This window comes from Rhagoletis zephyria, unplaced genomic scaffold (assembly GCF_001687245.7).
Source record: "Rhagoletis zephyria isolate East Lansing unplaced genomic scaffold, Rhagoletis_zephyria_1.1 Rzeph_scaffold_00057, whole genome shotgun sequence".
Classification (NCBI taxonomy): Eukaryota; Metazoa; Arthropoda; class Insecta; order Diptera; family Tephritidae; genus Rhagoletis; species Rhagoletis zephyria.
Window position 1 is genome coordinate 159,216 of NW_016157141.1, and position 16,874 is coordinate 176,089.

The following is a 16,874-nucleotide window of genomic DNA, read 5'->3' on the forward strand; positions in this document are numbered from 1 at the left end:
AAAATAAAAGGAATACCGGTCTCAAAAGAAAGCAAAACGGCTTGCAACAATAAAAAATAGTTTTGTTATCGATTCATCATTTGGATCGTATGTCTAATGCTGGTTTTGGTTTTTCGTTTTTACCATAAAATAATTTAAAAAGGGAGACAAGGAAAATAGAACTTTGTTTGGAAATGAACGCGTTCATTCTATCTTGCCCACGTGTAACTGGATCATGATTGCTGTGGCAAGGTATTTATTGTACCACTGGCAACAACAAATCACACGCGCATTCGTTTACACTTAAACAAGATACAATTTAACCTCTCTGAACTTGGCAGGACAACTTTTTCTCAAAGCAAAAATTCCTATCGCATAATTTGCCGTTAATTATCCGTAAATTATCCGTGAAAAGAATAATTTTGCCGCGGACATATTTTAAAAAATTCCACGGAAGTTAGCAGGGCACTCGATATTTTTTAAAATATGTCCGCGGCAAAATTATTCTTTTCACGGATAATTTACGGATAATTAACGGCAAATTATGCGATAGGAATTTTTGCTTTGAGAAAAAGTTGTCCTGCCAAGTTCAGAGAGGTTAAATTGTATCTTGTTTAAGTGTAAACGAATGCGCGTGTGATTTGTTGTTGCCAGTGGTACAATAAATACCTTGCCACAGCAATCATGATCCAGTTACACGTGGGCAAGATAGAATGAACGCGTTCATTTCCAAACAAAGTTCTATTTTCCTTGTCTCCCTTTTTAAATTATTTTATGGTAAAAACGAAAAACCAAAACCAGCATTAGACATACGATCCAAATGATGAATCGATAACAAAACTATTTTTTATTGTTGCAAGCCGTTTTGCTTTCTTTTGAGACCGGTATTCCTTTTATATATTATGGTTAGGTTAGGTTAGAATGGTGGCGGAAGAACTATTACGCGCAAGTAGCAGCTAAGTGCCATTTTGGTACCATATACCTCGAATGAGTATGTTAGAATCAGCCGGCGTGGTTGATGAAGTTGAGTATGTTGTAGAGACTTATATCAGATAGCTCTCGTAGCGATGTGAACTCATATGCTCCTAGCATGGTATTTCTGCTCCTCATTAGATCTGGACATTTGCAAAGCAGGTGTTCTACTGTTTCCTGCTCGTTCTCATCTCTGCAGCTTCTACAGAAGTGGTTATAGGCGATTCCCAGCCTTCTCGCGTGGGTACCAATCGGTAATGCCCAGTAAGAGTCGCAACAACCCTAGCAACATCAGATCTGGGTTTCCTTAGTAGGTTGTGTGTTCTTTCAGGGCTGTACGCAGGCCACAATAGTTTGGATATACGGCAGCCTACCACGGTGCGCCATCTTTGATCGGATTTCCGGAGATTGTGAGATATGTCTTTATATAAGGATCCAATTGGGGGTCAGATCCGGTCCTCGATCGACACCAGTGTGGAACCCTCTCTGGCTAACTCGTCTGCAGCCTCGTTTCCGGGAGTGTTGCTATGACCAGGGACTCAAACTAAATCTAGATCGAGTTGACGACTTACTGTATTTAACAGCGTCCTACACTCCTTGATTAGTTTCGACCTTGTTGTAAAAGACGCTAAGGCCTTAATGGCCGCCTGGCTATCTGAGAAAATGGCTACTCGCTCGCCGTGAATTGATCTTTTTACTCCCAGTCACTCAGAGTAAATACCTGCTCCAACTCCGCGTTCCATTTTGGAGCCATCGGTGTACATATGATGTGTCCAGGTAGAGATGTCAAGTTCCCCATCCCAGTCGGCTCTCGACGGAAGAATGGCCCCGAAAGGCCTGTGAAACTCTACCTCAGGTCGAATGTAATCGGTTGCCAGCTTCAACTTAGGTGGCAAACGGGAAATTATACTGCTATGCCCGATCGTTCTTTCTTTCCATACACCTAGTTCTCTAAGTTTTATAGCCGATAGTGATGCGGTGTGTCGTATGTGAAGGTCTATAGGAAATAGGTTTGTAATAACATTAAGGGGAGGGCAAGTTCTCATTGCCCCATATATATTATATTTACTCCATATAAAAATGTTTGTCTCCGCTCAAGTTATTCTATAACACAGAGCAACACTGGTATTGGTGCGACAAATGTTAAAGCTGTTTTTGATAAGAATCCGGTAGTATAAAGCTTTTATAAGCTCCAGATTTTGAGAGAAACGAGGCCAAAGTGCCGAGAATTTGCCTTTTTTTTTGCAATATTTATGAAGCCCTGACAAAAACGGGGCAGACAGAACCTCCCATTAGATTTTTTAACTATTTGACTTTAGTGATAAATGACTATAAGTGACTATCATGTCAAGGTGCAGGGATGGTATTTCCAGGGATAGTAGTCAAGAATTATGGTCTTAATTTAAGCCTAAGTGGAAGGTTCTATAACCTTTTGTTTCTTTTCTAGAGCTCAAATATTGCAAAAAACTCATTTTTTGACACTTTGATCTTATTTTTCTCATCATCTGAAGCTGATAGAAACTTTTTACTTACGGATTCTTAGTCAGCGCCAAATTCTATCAAAAATAGCTTTAAGATTTGCCACACCAAATTTGTTCCCATTTTTGTTGGCCTGTGTAAAAAGTTCTGAAAAATATTTTACAAAAAATTCAAAAATAAGAAAAAGTAGTGAAATCTTCCGTCAGCTGTCAATTGGATTTGTAAATTATTAGTTGCGATCCCGTACGATTCCGGACTAGTCAGAATCAGTCTGATTTTACTGGAAATCGATCCCGTACTCGGTTTTCTGACTATTGAGAGGACAAAAATGAGAGGAATTAAGGTCCTTTCTCTTCAAGTAGTTACCAGTTTTAGTCCGATGAATTTTTTGCTGGTAAATTCTGGTAAATGCGCCAAACGATCAGCTGTAGTGTGTTTCGCAACCAAATTGCAAACAAAAGAAAAGTGCGCTCTGCTAATGTATGTCGAAAACTATTTAATATTTGTTTAAGTGGATTCTAATGAATTTGAAAGTATTTTTTTGGATATTTACATGTGTGAGCTGAGTATGTTTTATACCATGTTCTGACCGACATCGAAAACATGTTTTCGTTGCTAGAACTGGTTTTCGACTTAAAACTTGTGTTTTCGTCCATGTAAAATCTGTCAAACGAAAACCAGTTTTCGCTGAAAACTACTTGAAAACTCACGTTCCACTCATTCCAATCGATGTCTTCACTAGTTTTTTTCGATTATTTATCGAAGTGGAAGTCATATTTTATCATCTTTAATACGCCATTTCGGATTTATTGTTAATTGACTGGCAAAAGTAAAATAAGAATGAAAGTAAGAGGTTGCAAATGAAAAGAAAATGAGGGAAAAGCATTTTGGTTTCGTTTTTGTGTAGCAAAACCGTAATCAGAGGATGTAAGAAATGTCAACGAAAACACTAACAGCCGGTGTGAACAGCCTTCAGCCCACAATCCCAAAACACGTTTTCAAAGTGTTTTCGTTGTCGGTCAGAACATGGTATTAGATACAAAATAAGCAAAATTTTACAACCAAAATTTGGAGGTTATTCTGGGTATAGCATTAAAAATAATAATTAAAAAAAAATACCTGCAGTGTTCACTTTGATTGGAAATGACCCATACACAAAATAGAGAATACCCATATTGTAAAGAATAAATGGTGACAGGTGTAAATTAATTGTGAGAGTTCATTATAGGTTTGTTCCACAAGGTACTTGTAGAAAAACTCGAGCAAAGTTCAAACTGTCAGCGTATATCATCAAACAAACTCTAAAACTTACTTGTGGAACGCGTATGTGTAACTCGAAGTGACTTCGAGTAGCTTGTGGAACAAACCTTATATTTCTTCAGCTAAACAATTAAAAAATATTAGACATATTCCCATTAATTAAAATTTGTGTCGCTTGGGTAAAGATTGTCTTATGTTACTTTCATCAGGTTTTGGAAGTTTGGCGTGCAATTTCTCAAAAACGCGACGATGGATTTTCTCCAAAGTCTCCGGATATTATTAATTTATTTTATTTTTATTGAGCTTAAGGCCGTTTTTATGAAATTTTTTGTATAAAAACAACAATAATTTACATTTTGGTAGAAGTTATAGCTGCTATTTCGCAGATCACCACATCTCCTCATCAGACTTCTTCACTGGGATTCGATACAGTGACCCCAGCGGCCAAAGCCAGTAGTCTATCCACTGTTTATTGTTTATTATTTCTGAGTTTATGAAGTATTTCCTTTTGCTGCATGCTACCTTTGTTAATAATTTTGCAGCCACTTTGTAAAAAAGTATCTGTAAGTTCGGGCGAAACCGAACTTTATATAGCCGGCGCACGTATTAAATATAAATAACTAGAGTTCACTCTTTGATGCAAAAATGCGAAAAACAAAAATCAGCGCTTTGTTTTGCACAAAAAGCGTGAAATAATATTGTCAGTGCGAAATGCTAAACGTCAAATGGCAACAGCTGTTTACGAAAATTAAATGAACATATACGTAACAAAGTGAGAAAAGTAAATTTTTATTTAGTTTATTTTCTTCTGCTTCATAGCCCTTTTTAATTGAATTAATGCTCAACTCAGTCAGCTGATTGTCATAAAATTTCGCTCTTGCATTTCGTTCCATATGTTTGTTGTAAAAAACTGTCAAATATTTCACATTTTCGCTATTTCGTTCAAACGCACACAGTTTTGCTTTAAAGAGGGAACTCTATTGTTTTTTCATGAGAAGCTGGGGTTTCCCCCGATTTCAAACATCCTCGATTGCATGCTCAATTAGATTTAATGAAATATGCAATTGAACTTGGCTTGGTAGAAATCGATAAAGTGCTTACCGAGATAAACTATATAGCTATAAGTAGGCAGTGTTGTGTCCATTTTCCGAAAATCTGTATCAAACTTATTTCTTGATATTGTTGTAATTATTAACTTGGAGTAAATTAGCGTCCTTATTTCCATCATGACATTTACTGAACAAAAGATTTATTAATATTTCCATCATACTGTTTTTTATTTATTTATTTTTAACCGACTTCCAAAAAAGAAGGAGGTTATCAGTTCGTCGGAANTTACTGGTTTATATTACATATGTATATATTTACGCTAGGAGTTTTTTTACATTTTTCCTCGAATCTAGAATGTAATATAATTCATGCTTTATTTCTCAAAATCATGCAAATTATGGTTAATATTATTGAAATATAGGAGTTTACGTATTTCTGAAAGTTACCGTTATATAGAAAGTGAGCGTAATTTTATTCCGATTTCAAAAATTTTCAACATATTGCTTTTCTGTACTAATGGCAATAACTCCGCCGAGTTTGGTAGATATTCATAAAGCGGCAGAGTAGGCTTGCATTCCAGAACTAATGTTAACCACAGCAGAAGCGCCTGTAGTAGCAGAATAAACGGGTGACTATGGTATTGCAGTTCCACCATTATCTGCAGCAGCATTAACGGTTCCACCGTAAGTAGCGGTAGCATTAAGAGAGTCAGCCGCGATGAATAGTTTTCTTACAGATCCCAAAACTTGGCACAACATAAATATCACTTCTCGAAAACACCTTTCCATATTTTGCGCACGAGTAAACCACTGTGCGAAATTAAAGAAAACAAAAAGCTGGAGCCGAACGAAAACACGTCTGCTCTCAACGAAATGTCAACTATTACTACGTTTATGCGTAGGCTAATTCACGAATTAATTTCATGAATTTGGGTTAAAATTGGCTGCATAAACACCATTTCATGAATTCAGTTATACACGAGAGTTAACCATGAATTCGGCATCATTTCATGAAATCGCGAAGTGCAAGTCCGGCAACTCCACGTTTTACAAACAGCTGTTTACTAGGGTTATGATGTTTTTAGATTAAAAAGCTTGAGTGGCCTAATCAGGATTTAAAACACTGAAAAAGTTATGTGGAATCGTTGAACTATAAAATAAATTCAAATAGAATATACTGAAAATATATTATAACCAATTTAAATATAATATGGTTGCCTGGTACCAACCACTTTTGAAAATTCAAAAGGAGGCCAAAAAAGTCACACCCCTACTGTTTAGTTTCTCGCCAGTGCATTGCCACTTTATGAATTCGCGAACTATGCATAAACGGGACCATTTTTGAATTCATGAAATGGAGAATTCATGAATTCTGTGGGATAAACGTAGTATATATCAATTGTATTACTGCTAAAAGATTATTGCAAACATCGATTTCGTGTTAAGTAGTTTTAACAGTTACTGATTTATCGCAGTTTTCGTATTTCTGGAAACTACCGTTATTTAGGAGGTGAGCGTGGTTATTCGTTATTTCTTAGCTGGGCCCTAAGCACGGCTCTTATCGAGTTTGGTAAGGATTGGTGAAGCGGCTTCTGGGTAACTGCATTTATTTATAAATTGGCCGTTCCACGCCAAAAAAAAATCATAATTGTCTTATTTTAGGTCAAAATTCTATTTCAGTTTATAAAAAACAAAGAACTGTCAAACCGAATTAATGACGTTTTCGTTTCTACCAAAAAAGGTAAAATTTTTTGCAGAAATGAAAACGCCATAAGACTGTGCCGTGGAAAAGGGGTAATTTCCAAACGTAGGTGGAGAGCGAAAAATTTAATTGGCGGTGCCTGTGGGAACTTATCATAAACCGGGCATAAAGAGATTTAGGTCGCACGATAAAAGTGTATGAAAGTCGAAGTTTTGCACACATCACTACACAAATTACATGGTGCTACAAATAAAAGCCATGAAATACACCCGAAACAAAAGCTAGTGTAAGCTGTAGGTATGGTCGAGTAAAACATGAAAATAGGCCCACATAGTTCCTGAACCCCCCATTTTTTTATACCAAAAAGCCGTTATTTTCGTACTTGAAGCACTTAACTATTAATGGCTTGACTATTTTCGATCCGATTTTAAAAAACGAACAAGCTTTGAAAATAAACCTTTGAGATTGGGTTGTTTTGGCTTTATGAGGATCGGTCTATTGCGGCTTATAGCATAGCCCTGCGACTTTAAGAAACCCCACAAGAAAAAGTCTAGCGAAACCAATTCACGCCACCTCTGCGAGAGATAACCATACCCTCAAATTGTTTATGCGGAATGTGCATTGTAGGCTGCCGCTGTTTGGTGCCTTTGTGATTTGGCATAATTGATTGAAAAACAAACTATTTGTTAGATAGACACCACGAAAATAAGATCGCCGACAGAGGGCGCCTAAATCTACCCGCGCCAATTGCATGCCCTTTAAGGCCGCGGACCAAAAAAATGTTTGGTATACATACGTATAAAAAAACAGGGACCGAGAACAAAAGGTATGACCGAAACTAGTGTTGTTTTGTTCTTATTTTCACGATATTCGGAAAAAGCAAATAACTTAATATCGTTTAAACCATGATAAAAATATAGTAAGGTAAAACCATTCTCTCAATTCGTCGGCCATGATTTTTTTTTTTTTTTTGAAGTTCGCCAACATTTTAAAATCATATAAAATTGGGAGTAAAAAAAACGAATTGTTCAAAGCTGTTGTTGTTTGAGATTGAAAATGAGAATGTTTGTATGAGTTTGTGTGTAAAAGTTTATAATTAAATTGCTTGCAAACATCAAGAAGTTGAAAAATTCCTCTCAGCGGTTCTACCTTCCTATTTTTTTTTATCAAGGTTTACACTATTAAAAACTAGAATATTTCACATGCTTTTTAATTTTCACTCCTAAATAGGCTCCAAAAACCTTCCCAGCAACCATAAAAATGTTGTTGCCTGAATACACACTTTGTGGCAACTGCAGTTGCCAGTTGCCGTCTGTAATATCGTTTCGGCAACTAGCAACGCAACTGAAGTTAGGTTGCTATCGATAATCGACCCAGAAATGTTCTCGTAGTTTTGTTTCCAGAACGTTCCAAAACCAAAACCAAAATGAGAACAAAATGTCGTGAATGTTCGCAATGGGAATTATATAAGATCACAAACCTGCGGAACGTTCCTAAAGAGAACAAAATGCGAACAATATCTTCGGAAATGGGAACAAAAGTCTTCGAAACGTTTTGACAAAAAAACAAAATGGGAACAAAGTTCTAAATACGATATCGTATGTGACGATTCGAGCCCAGGTTTAAGGTCGAGAGTACTAAACATCAGCTCGAAAGGCTGGGTTCACTTATGAAAGAAAAACCCAATATGTACTCAGTTGAGAAGATCTCTGAGCGCAAAATTGGAGAACTGTTGATAGTTTTAAAATATTCGAAATATATGTAGGTCGAATGCATTGCTGCAGGAGGCCTTGTGAAGGGGACAGCAGATATACAAGCGCCTCTTTAGGCAGTCGGAAGTTTTTTTATAAATCTGTAGACAAATTTCCTAAGTATTAAATGTATTTTGAAAGGCTCCATTTAAAGTCTCTTCAATTTTCTATATTCCTGGCCAGTTCCACTTAGAATCATTTAAATACAAATTGTACTCATTTTCAACAAGTTTTTATAAACTCGGTTTCTTTTTTACTTCATTTTAATTTGCACAAATTTACATACACACATATATATATATATATATATNGTAAAAATTACTGGTTTATATTACATATGTATATATTTACGCTAGGAGTTTTTTTACATTTTTCCTCGAATCTAGAATGTAATATAATTCATGCTTTATTTCTCAAAATCATGCAAATTATGGTTAATATTATTGAAATATAGGAGTTTACGTATTTCTGAAAGTTACCGTTATATAGAAAGTGAGCGTAATTTTATTCCGATTTCAAAAATTTTCAACATATTGCTTTTCTGTACTAATGGCAATAACTCCGCCGAGTTTGGTAGATATTCATAAAGCGGCAGAGTAGGCTTGCATTCCAGAACTAATGTTAACCACAGCAGAAGCGCCTGTAGTAGCAGAATAAACGGGTGACTATGGTATTGCAGTTCCACCATTATCTGCAGCAGCATTAACGGTTCCACCGTAAGTAGCGGTAGCATTAAGAGAGTCAGCCGCGATGAATAGTTTTCTTACAGATCCCAAAACTTGGCACAACATAAATATCACTTCTCGAAAACACCTTTCCATATTTTGCGCACGAGTAAACCACTGTGCGAAATTAAAGAAAACAAAAAGCTGGAGCCGAACGAAAACACGTCTGCTCTCAACGAAATGTCAACTATTACTACGTTTATGCGTAGGCTAATTCACGAATTAATTTCATGAATTTGGGTTAAAATTGGCTGCATAAACACCATTTCATGAATTCAGTTATACACGAGAGTTAACCATGAATTCGGCATCATTTCATGAAATCGCGAAGTGCAAGTCCGGCAACTCCACGTTTTACAAACAGCTGTTTACTAGGGTTATGATGTTTTTAGATTAAAAAGCTTGAGTGGCCTAATCAGGATTTAAAACACTGAAAAAGTTATGTGGAATCGTTGAACTATAAAATAAATTCAAATAGAATATACTGAAAATATATTATAACCAATTTAAATATAATATGGTTGCCTGGTACCAACCACTTTTGAAAATTCAAAAGGAGGCCAAAAAAGTCACACCCCTACTGTTTAGTTTCTCGCCAGTGCATTGCCACTTTATGAATTCGCGAACTATGCATAAACGGGACCATTTTTGAATTCATGAAATGGAGAATTCATGAATTCTGTGGGATAAACGTAGTATATATCAATTGTATTACTGCTAAAAGATTATTGCAAACATCGATTTCGTGTTAAGTAGTTTTAACAGTTACTGATTTATCGCAGTTTTCGTATTTCTGGAAACTACCGTTATTTAGGAGGTGAGCGTGGTTATTCGTTATTTCTTAGCTGGGCCCTAAGCACGGCTCTTATCGAGTTTGGTAAGGATTGGTGAAGCGGCTTCTGGGTAACTGCATTTATTTATAAATTGGCCGTTCCACGCCAAAAAAAAATCATAATTGTCTTATTTTAGGTCAAAATTCTATTTCAGTTTATAAAAAACAAAGAACTGTCAAACCGAATTAATGACGTTTTCGTTTCTACCAAAAAAGGTAAAATTTTTTGCAGAAATGAAAACGCCATAAGACTGTGCCGTGGAAAAGGGGTAATTTCCAAACGTAGGTGGAGAGCGAAAAATTTAATTGGCGGTGCCTGTGGGAACTTATCATAAACCGGGCATAAAGAGATTTAGGTCGCACGATAAAAGTGTATGAAAGTCGAAGTTTTGCACACATCACTACACAAATTACATGGTGCTACAAATAAAAGCCATGAAATACACCCGAAACAAAAGCTAGTGTAAGCTGTAGGTATGGTCGAGTAAAACATGAAAATAGGCCCACATAGTTCCTGAACCCCCCATTTTTTTATACCAAAAAGCCGTTATTTTCGTACTTGAAGCACTTAACTATTAATGGCTTGACTATTTTCGATCCGATTTTAAAAAACGAACAAGCTTTGAAAATAAACCTTTGAGATTGGGTTGTTTTGGCTTTATGAGGATCGGTCTATTGCGGCTTATAGCATAGCCCTGCGACTTTAAGAAACCCCACAAGAAAAAGTCTAGCGAAACCAATTCACGCCACCTCTGCGAGAGATAACCATACCCTCAAATTGTTTATGCGGAATGTGCATTGTAGGCTGCCGCTGTTTGGTGCCTTTGTGATTTGGCATAATTGATTGAAAAACAAACTATTTGTTAGATAGACACCACGAAAATAAGATCGCCGACAGAGGGCGCCTAAATCTACCCGCGCCAATTGCATGCCCTTTAAGGCCGCGGACCAAAAAAATGTTTGGTATACATACGTATAAAAAAACAGGGACCGAGAACAAAAGGTATGACCGAAACTAGTGTTGTTTTGTTCTTATTTTCACGATATTCGGAAAAAGCAAATAACTTAATATCGTTTAAACCATGATAAAAATATAGTAAGGTAAAACCATTCTCTCAATTCGTCGGCCATGATTTTTTTTTTTTTTTTGAAGTTCGCCAACATTTTAAAATCATATAAAATTGGGAGTAAAAAAAACGAATTGTTCAAAGCTGTTGTTGTTTGAGATTGAAAATGAGAATGTTTGTATGAGTTTGTGTGTAAAAGTTTATAATTAAATTGCTTGCAAACATCAAGAAGTTGAAAAATTCCTCTCAGCGGTTCTACCTTCCTATTTTTTTTTATCAAGGTTTACACTATTAAAAACTAGAATATTTCACATGCTTTTTAATTTTCACTCCTAAATAGGCTCCAAAAACCTTCCCAGCAACCATAAAAATGTTGTTGCCTGAATACACACTTTGTGGCAACTGCAGTTGCCAGTTGCCGTCTGTAATATCGTTTCGGCAACTAGCAACGCAACTGAAGTTAGGTTGCTATCGATAATCGACCCAGAAATGTTCTCGTAGTTTTGTTTCCAGAACGTTCCAAAACCAAAACCAAAATGAGAACAAAATGTCGTGAATGTTCGCAATGGGAATTATATAAGATCACAAACCTGCGGAACGTTCCTAAAGAGAACAAAATGCGAACAATATCTTCGGAAATGGGAACAAAAGTCTTCGAAACGTTTTGACAAAAAAACAAAATGGGAACAAAGTTCTAAATACGATATCGTATGTGACGATTCGAGCCCAGGTTTAAGGTCGAGAGTACTAAACATCAGCTCGAAAGGCTGGGTTCACTTATGAAAGAAAAACCCAATATGTACTCAGTTGAGAAGATCTCTGAGCGCAAAATTGGAGAACTGTTGATAGTTTTAAAATATTCGAAATATATGTAGGTCGAATGCATTGCTGCAGGAGGCCTTGTGAAGGGGACAGCAGATATACAAGCGCCTCTTTAGGCAGTCGGAAGTTTTTTTATAAATCTGTAGACAAATTTCCTAAGTATTAAATGTATTTTGAAAGGCTCCATTTAAAGTCTCTTCAATTTTCTATATTCCTGGCCAGTTCCACTTAGAATCATTTAAATACAAATTGTACTCATTTTCAACAAGTTTTTATAAACTCGGTTTCTTTTTTACTTCATTTTAATTTGCACAAATTTACATACACACATATATATATATATATATATAAGCACGCTATTTAGTTCGCTTAACTTTTAAAAAACTTCTCAGGTCAAAGACATACTATTGTGAACAACCTAAACGAGCGAAATTCACAATAGCGCTATAACGTCATAATACCAAAAAAAGTTCGTTCGATCAGCACTTTCGACCACTGTCGAAGATCGAATACAACTAATAATAGGGGCCAAAATTTGTCTCATAGCGTTCCATTAGTTGGAAAGGCTTGAATATTAGAATTAATTAAAAAAGATCTGAAAGATAAGTATGCAAATAAAGTCAACGATAGACACGAACTTTTCTTGCTCAAAAAATAAAAAATTAATACATATGTAAATGGACAGTTCACTCTGGTGATAAATGATCTGGAAGTTAAAATGATCCAGCTTTCCTCTGGCTTAAAATTAACCATCGTGGTTCTCACTAAAATGATATTTCATCCCAACACGCAGACGCCCCTCTCATTGTTAACGTTAAGTTCTCCAAATATTTGTTCTCTAGTGGAACGTTCCCCAGACTTTTTTTCTTATTTGATCCGCCTTGAAAACGTTCTCGATACTTTCGTTCTTAATTTGTTTTCTCATTGGAAATGTTCCCGAAAGTTTCGGTCTCATTTTGTTCTTCTTGAGAACGTTATGAGAGTTTTGTTCGCATTTTGTTCTTTAAGGAAACGTTCCCGAACCTTTTGTTCTTATTTTATTCTCGTTCAAACTGCTCTCAAAACTTTTTTCCCATTTGGCTCTTTTTTGTTTGAACGTTCTTGAGCATATGTATTACAATTTGTCTTCGTGAAGAACTAAACCAAAACTGGTCCCTGCTAAAAACAGCTGTTTGCGAGTAAAACGAAAGAAACCGATATTGTTGATTTTTGGTATTTAATAATTTTTTTAACATATGTACATATTGTGGACTTCTGAGCACTGTTGCCAACTTCGTGATTTTCGCATTTTAGTGCTTTTCTTTATTCAAAACGCGAAAATTTTAGAGTTTAGTGCTTGGTGCGTTTTTTGGTGGTTTTCTTTTTAGTTTGAAGACACCAAATCTGCAAATCTTAACAAAAAAGGGGCAAAATTTATAGCAATCGTAAGTTTTATAAGAAACTTCACAAAAATCTAAACAAAATTATGTCACAATGACAATCATAAGCGAGCGTGCATATGTTTACCAACCAAATATGTGGCAGCACTTTCAATCATGTCAAAATTACATTCGGTAATTCGCCATTGCTGGGACCAGGAATCGCTCTTTAGACCTTTCGTTTGGGCTGAATTTGTTTTTACGGCTATTCAAAAAAGCACTATTGAAAAAATAGAATAATCGGGTGGGATTTGATGAGTATACAGGTCTTTTATTTTTATTTATATTTTTCCCACCATGCGCCAATGGAAAACACGCCCAGATAAGACACACTAAAAAGGAAAATCAAGCGGTCGGAAAGAAAATTTCTTTATGTTCTTTTAGTTCACAAGATCTCAAGAGTCTGCAGTGTAGATTTAAACTACCACATAGTTCATGAAATTTCATTTCTGTTTTTTTCTTTCGTTTGAAAGGAATTATAGAAAAAAATGTAGCAAAGCGAAGAAAATTTTAGTATTTAAACAGTCAGGAAAAATTAATCAATTTTGCTTACATCTTAGCGAGACGGCAACACTAGACACAGCTGGAAATTAGAAAATAAGAACAAGAATCTTAACGTCGCTTGAACGAAAATATTTGAATTTACAGAAAACAGAATAAATTGATTTTTATTAATTTGAATCGGCATCCCAACAATGCATTTTTTCACGCATACAAAGTCCATTAAATACTCCAATAAAAATTTGGTGCTTTTTTCGAGAAAAACGCGATTCTTTATGGATTTTAGTGCTTTTTCAAATTCAAAGCTTGGCAACACTGCTTCTGAGTTTTATTTTTAATGGTGTACCTAAGGCGGATTTTTGTAAACTTAGTACTATTTTTGTATCTAATTTGATTGGTTTCAGAGAAATCCAATTTGTTTGTTTACAAAAAGCTCAATCATATGCTTTAAGATCATATGTTATGGATAATTCTTGCAATGTAAAATTTCCCATAAGATAATTTAGGTAGGTCTTCTTAAGTAAAGCCATTCTAAGGGGTCTGCCCAAGAAGGGCTGAAAAAAGTGCTTCCTTGCATGCCTTCTAGAAGCGCTTATCCATTCACAATTTACACGAATGCATAAATTTATATTTAGCTTTACAAATGAATTTCAATAAACATTTTAAGTTACAATATATATAACACAAATTTGATTAAACCTTAAACAAATACTTCAAAGATGTACGATTTTTATAAATTAAAGAAGCAACTTTAAAAGAACTCCTCCAAAAGGCCTTCTGAAGTTCGTTCTGTAAAAGCCCTTCTGGGTAGCGAAAGAAGAAGCCCTTCAATTCGTCCATACAAAAAAGGAAGCAGAAAGGAATGTAGAGTGAGGCCTCTTGACTCTCAGGAAGGCCTTTCGGAAGGGCTTTTCACTCCTGAAATTATCTACTGGGTTTTTCTGTAGAAAATGACCGCATCGAAATATGGACTTTGCTTTCTCAATTTTTGATTGCTGGCTGTCGTTATTGAATACTGTTTTGTAATAATTTGTAACAATTCTTACAAATAATCCCAAATTATTGCGTTGTCATGCATGACTATACAAGATACTTATATTGCATATCTCTGGAAGTATTTGTGGTAGAGTCCTGGAACTTTGTATGGATATATGTATATGAAGTCAATCTCAAGCTCATGGAAAAATATGAGTTTATTGGAAAATTCGGCGTGCCACCGTAGAACTAGGAATAGAGGTAAATGAAATCAATCCCAAACCTATGAAAAATGGGGGTATATGAAAACAATCTCGTAGCCGTTGAAAAGAGCTAGCGGTATAAGCCAAATAAACTAAAATTCTGGTGACGCATAAATACCTCTGGAAGCATTTACCTAGAATACTGAGATAAGGTATTTTTCCAACTAAAATATGTACAGAAAAACGGGCGCCACACCTTCTGGAAAGTAACATGATCACAGGGTGTATCCTGAGAACCATTTTAAGCTAAACCTTCAGGCATTACATTCTTGCCAAGACCCATAGGCATAAGCTGAAATTGCGTCGCAAGTTTTATGATCGGCTTGGGTAAGGTTTAACCACTTAACCCCCTTTGTTTTCGTCGCTACTGAATTCTATAAACTGTCAGCTTTCACACAATTTATGCAGCTTTTTGGTATTCGCAGCAAAATTCAAAAGCTCGAATCATGCCAATTGTCATTTTTATTGTCATGACCTTTTGGGCAGGTGACAAGGCAAAAACATATGTTTGTGTTGGTTTAAAAAGTGCGACGATTTAATAAATTTGTGAAAAAAATATAAAAATCAACTAATTTCAATGGCAGCACAAATTTTAGTTATTTGCGCAGCCGTGCTTGTGGAAGACAAGCAGCAACGGATGCTCCCTACAAAACTGCACATAAAATTGCAGCTGCTCCTGCGTCGTCCGCTCATATTTTGCACGTCTAAAATGTTTATAAATGGTATAAATATACGAATTTATCTTTTTCACACAAATACTCATTTTTCTGGTGTTTCACCGCTCATATTTTTTGCAAATAATAGCGTTGACCAGCTGTTTCTACAACAATGAACTTTTCACCATGCATGGTAAGTTGACAAAAGCTTTTCGCTTGTCATTTTTTGTTAGGAATAGCAACGTGCAACGACAATGACAAAATCACGACAATGAAGGATGATCAATTGTCATTCTATTGCAAAACCGGAATAGGGCTGTAAGATATACATGTGTATTTAAAAATGTCATGAAAATTGTGTTGCTAGCTTCATGTTGCAAAAATGTTTCAAGGAAATGTTGTGGAATTTCACACTTATTTCTTGTTTATTTCTTATTAAGCTATGCTTAAGAACAAAATATTTTTAAATCGACAAAACATTAATAAGAAAATTTGAAGGATTTTAGATATTGGGTATGGTAACACGAAATGTCACAATCTGCTTAATTGTCAGGTTGTTAATATGGCGACGAAAAAGTGACAATGGAACTACCTTGTTTTTTGTATCATGTGTATGTCCATATTAAATTTTTAAAAACTAATTTTTTCACAGATGCCAACTAAACTCGGCTCAATCTCGTCCAGAACACCAACAACAACAGCAACTCCACCAAGTACCCGGCGTTTCCCGACGATAACACGTAATCCACATCTGACAACAAGCAACACAACACCAACTAGCACTTCGGTCGTTAACACCACGGTCACATCTGATACGATAACAACACGCTCGGCTGTCACCATATCAACTGCACCGAAGCGAATGACGCGGGCCTCTGCTGCTGCCAAAGTGATAGTGATAACGCAGAATAATGAAGGCGATAATACGGCATTGGACGAATGTATACTGCCGGATGGTAATAACAGTACGGAAATTAAACGTGAAAAGGTTGATGATGATTTTGTTGGTGGTAATTAGAAATTAATATTCAGAAAAAGAATAGTAAAGTAAAAAAAAATTTATTATTTATAAGCTAACAACGACTCTTGTCTGACCTATTGGGCAGCAATGGAGTATTGTTTTACATAGGTTATAAACATTCATTCAATAAGCATTCTTTGATAAGTTCATCAATTGGATTACTTTTAGATATTTTGTAAACAGGCGTTAGCTATTCACACATTGCAAAACATTTAATTTGCCTTAAAAATAACATACAACGGAATATGTATAAAAACATTCACAAGATAGCACTATACATAATGAATTATTCATTATTTCTTATGTAGTAAATCACAAAATTTGACAAAACCCATGTATGCTTTTAAAAATCGTGTACAACAGCAATACATTGCAAAAAAAACTATGTAAAAAACATATATG

At 35.6% G+C, this 16,874-nt stretch overlaps 1 protein-coding gene across 3 annotated transcripts in view; it reads left to right on the forward strand.

The window, feature by feature from the left end:
• Positions 1–16,874, forward strand: part of Su(var)2-HP2 (heterochromatin protein Su(var)2-HP2) — a 30,908-nt gene extending 14,034 nt beyond the window's left edge. For 2 of the 3 annotated variants that reach the window (XM_017624319.1, XM_017624326.1), the window contains exon 17: positions 16,104–16,874. In XM_017624319.1, the coding sequence (XP_017479808.1) occupies positions 16,104–16,469 (366 nt within the window). In that variant the 3' untranslated portion in view covers positions 16,470–16,874. Of the gene's footprint in view, positions 1–581; positions 989–16,103 lie in introns of those variants that run through there. The other variant, XR_001848473.1, reaches the window with a different exon arrangement.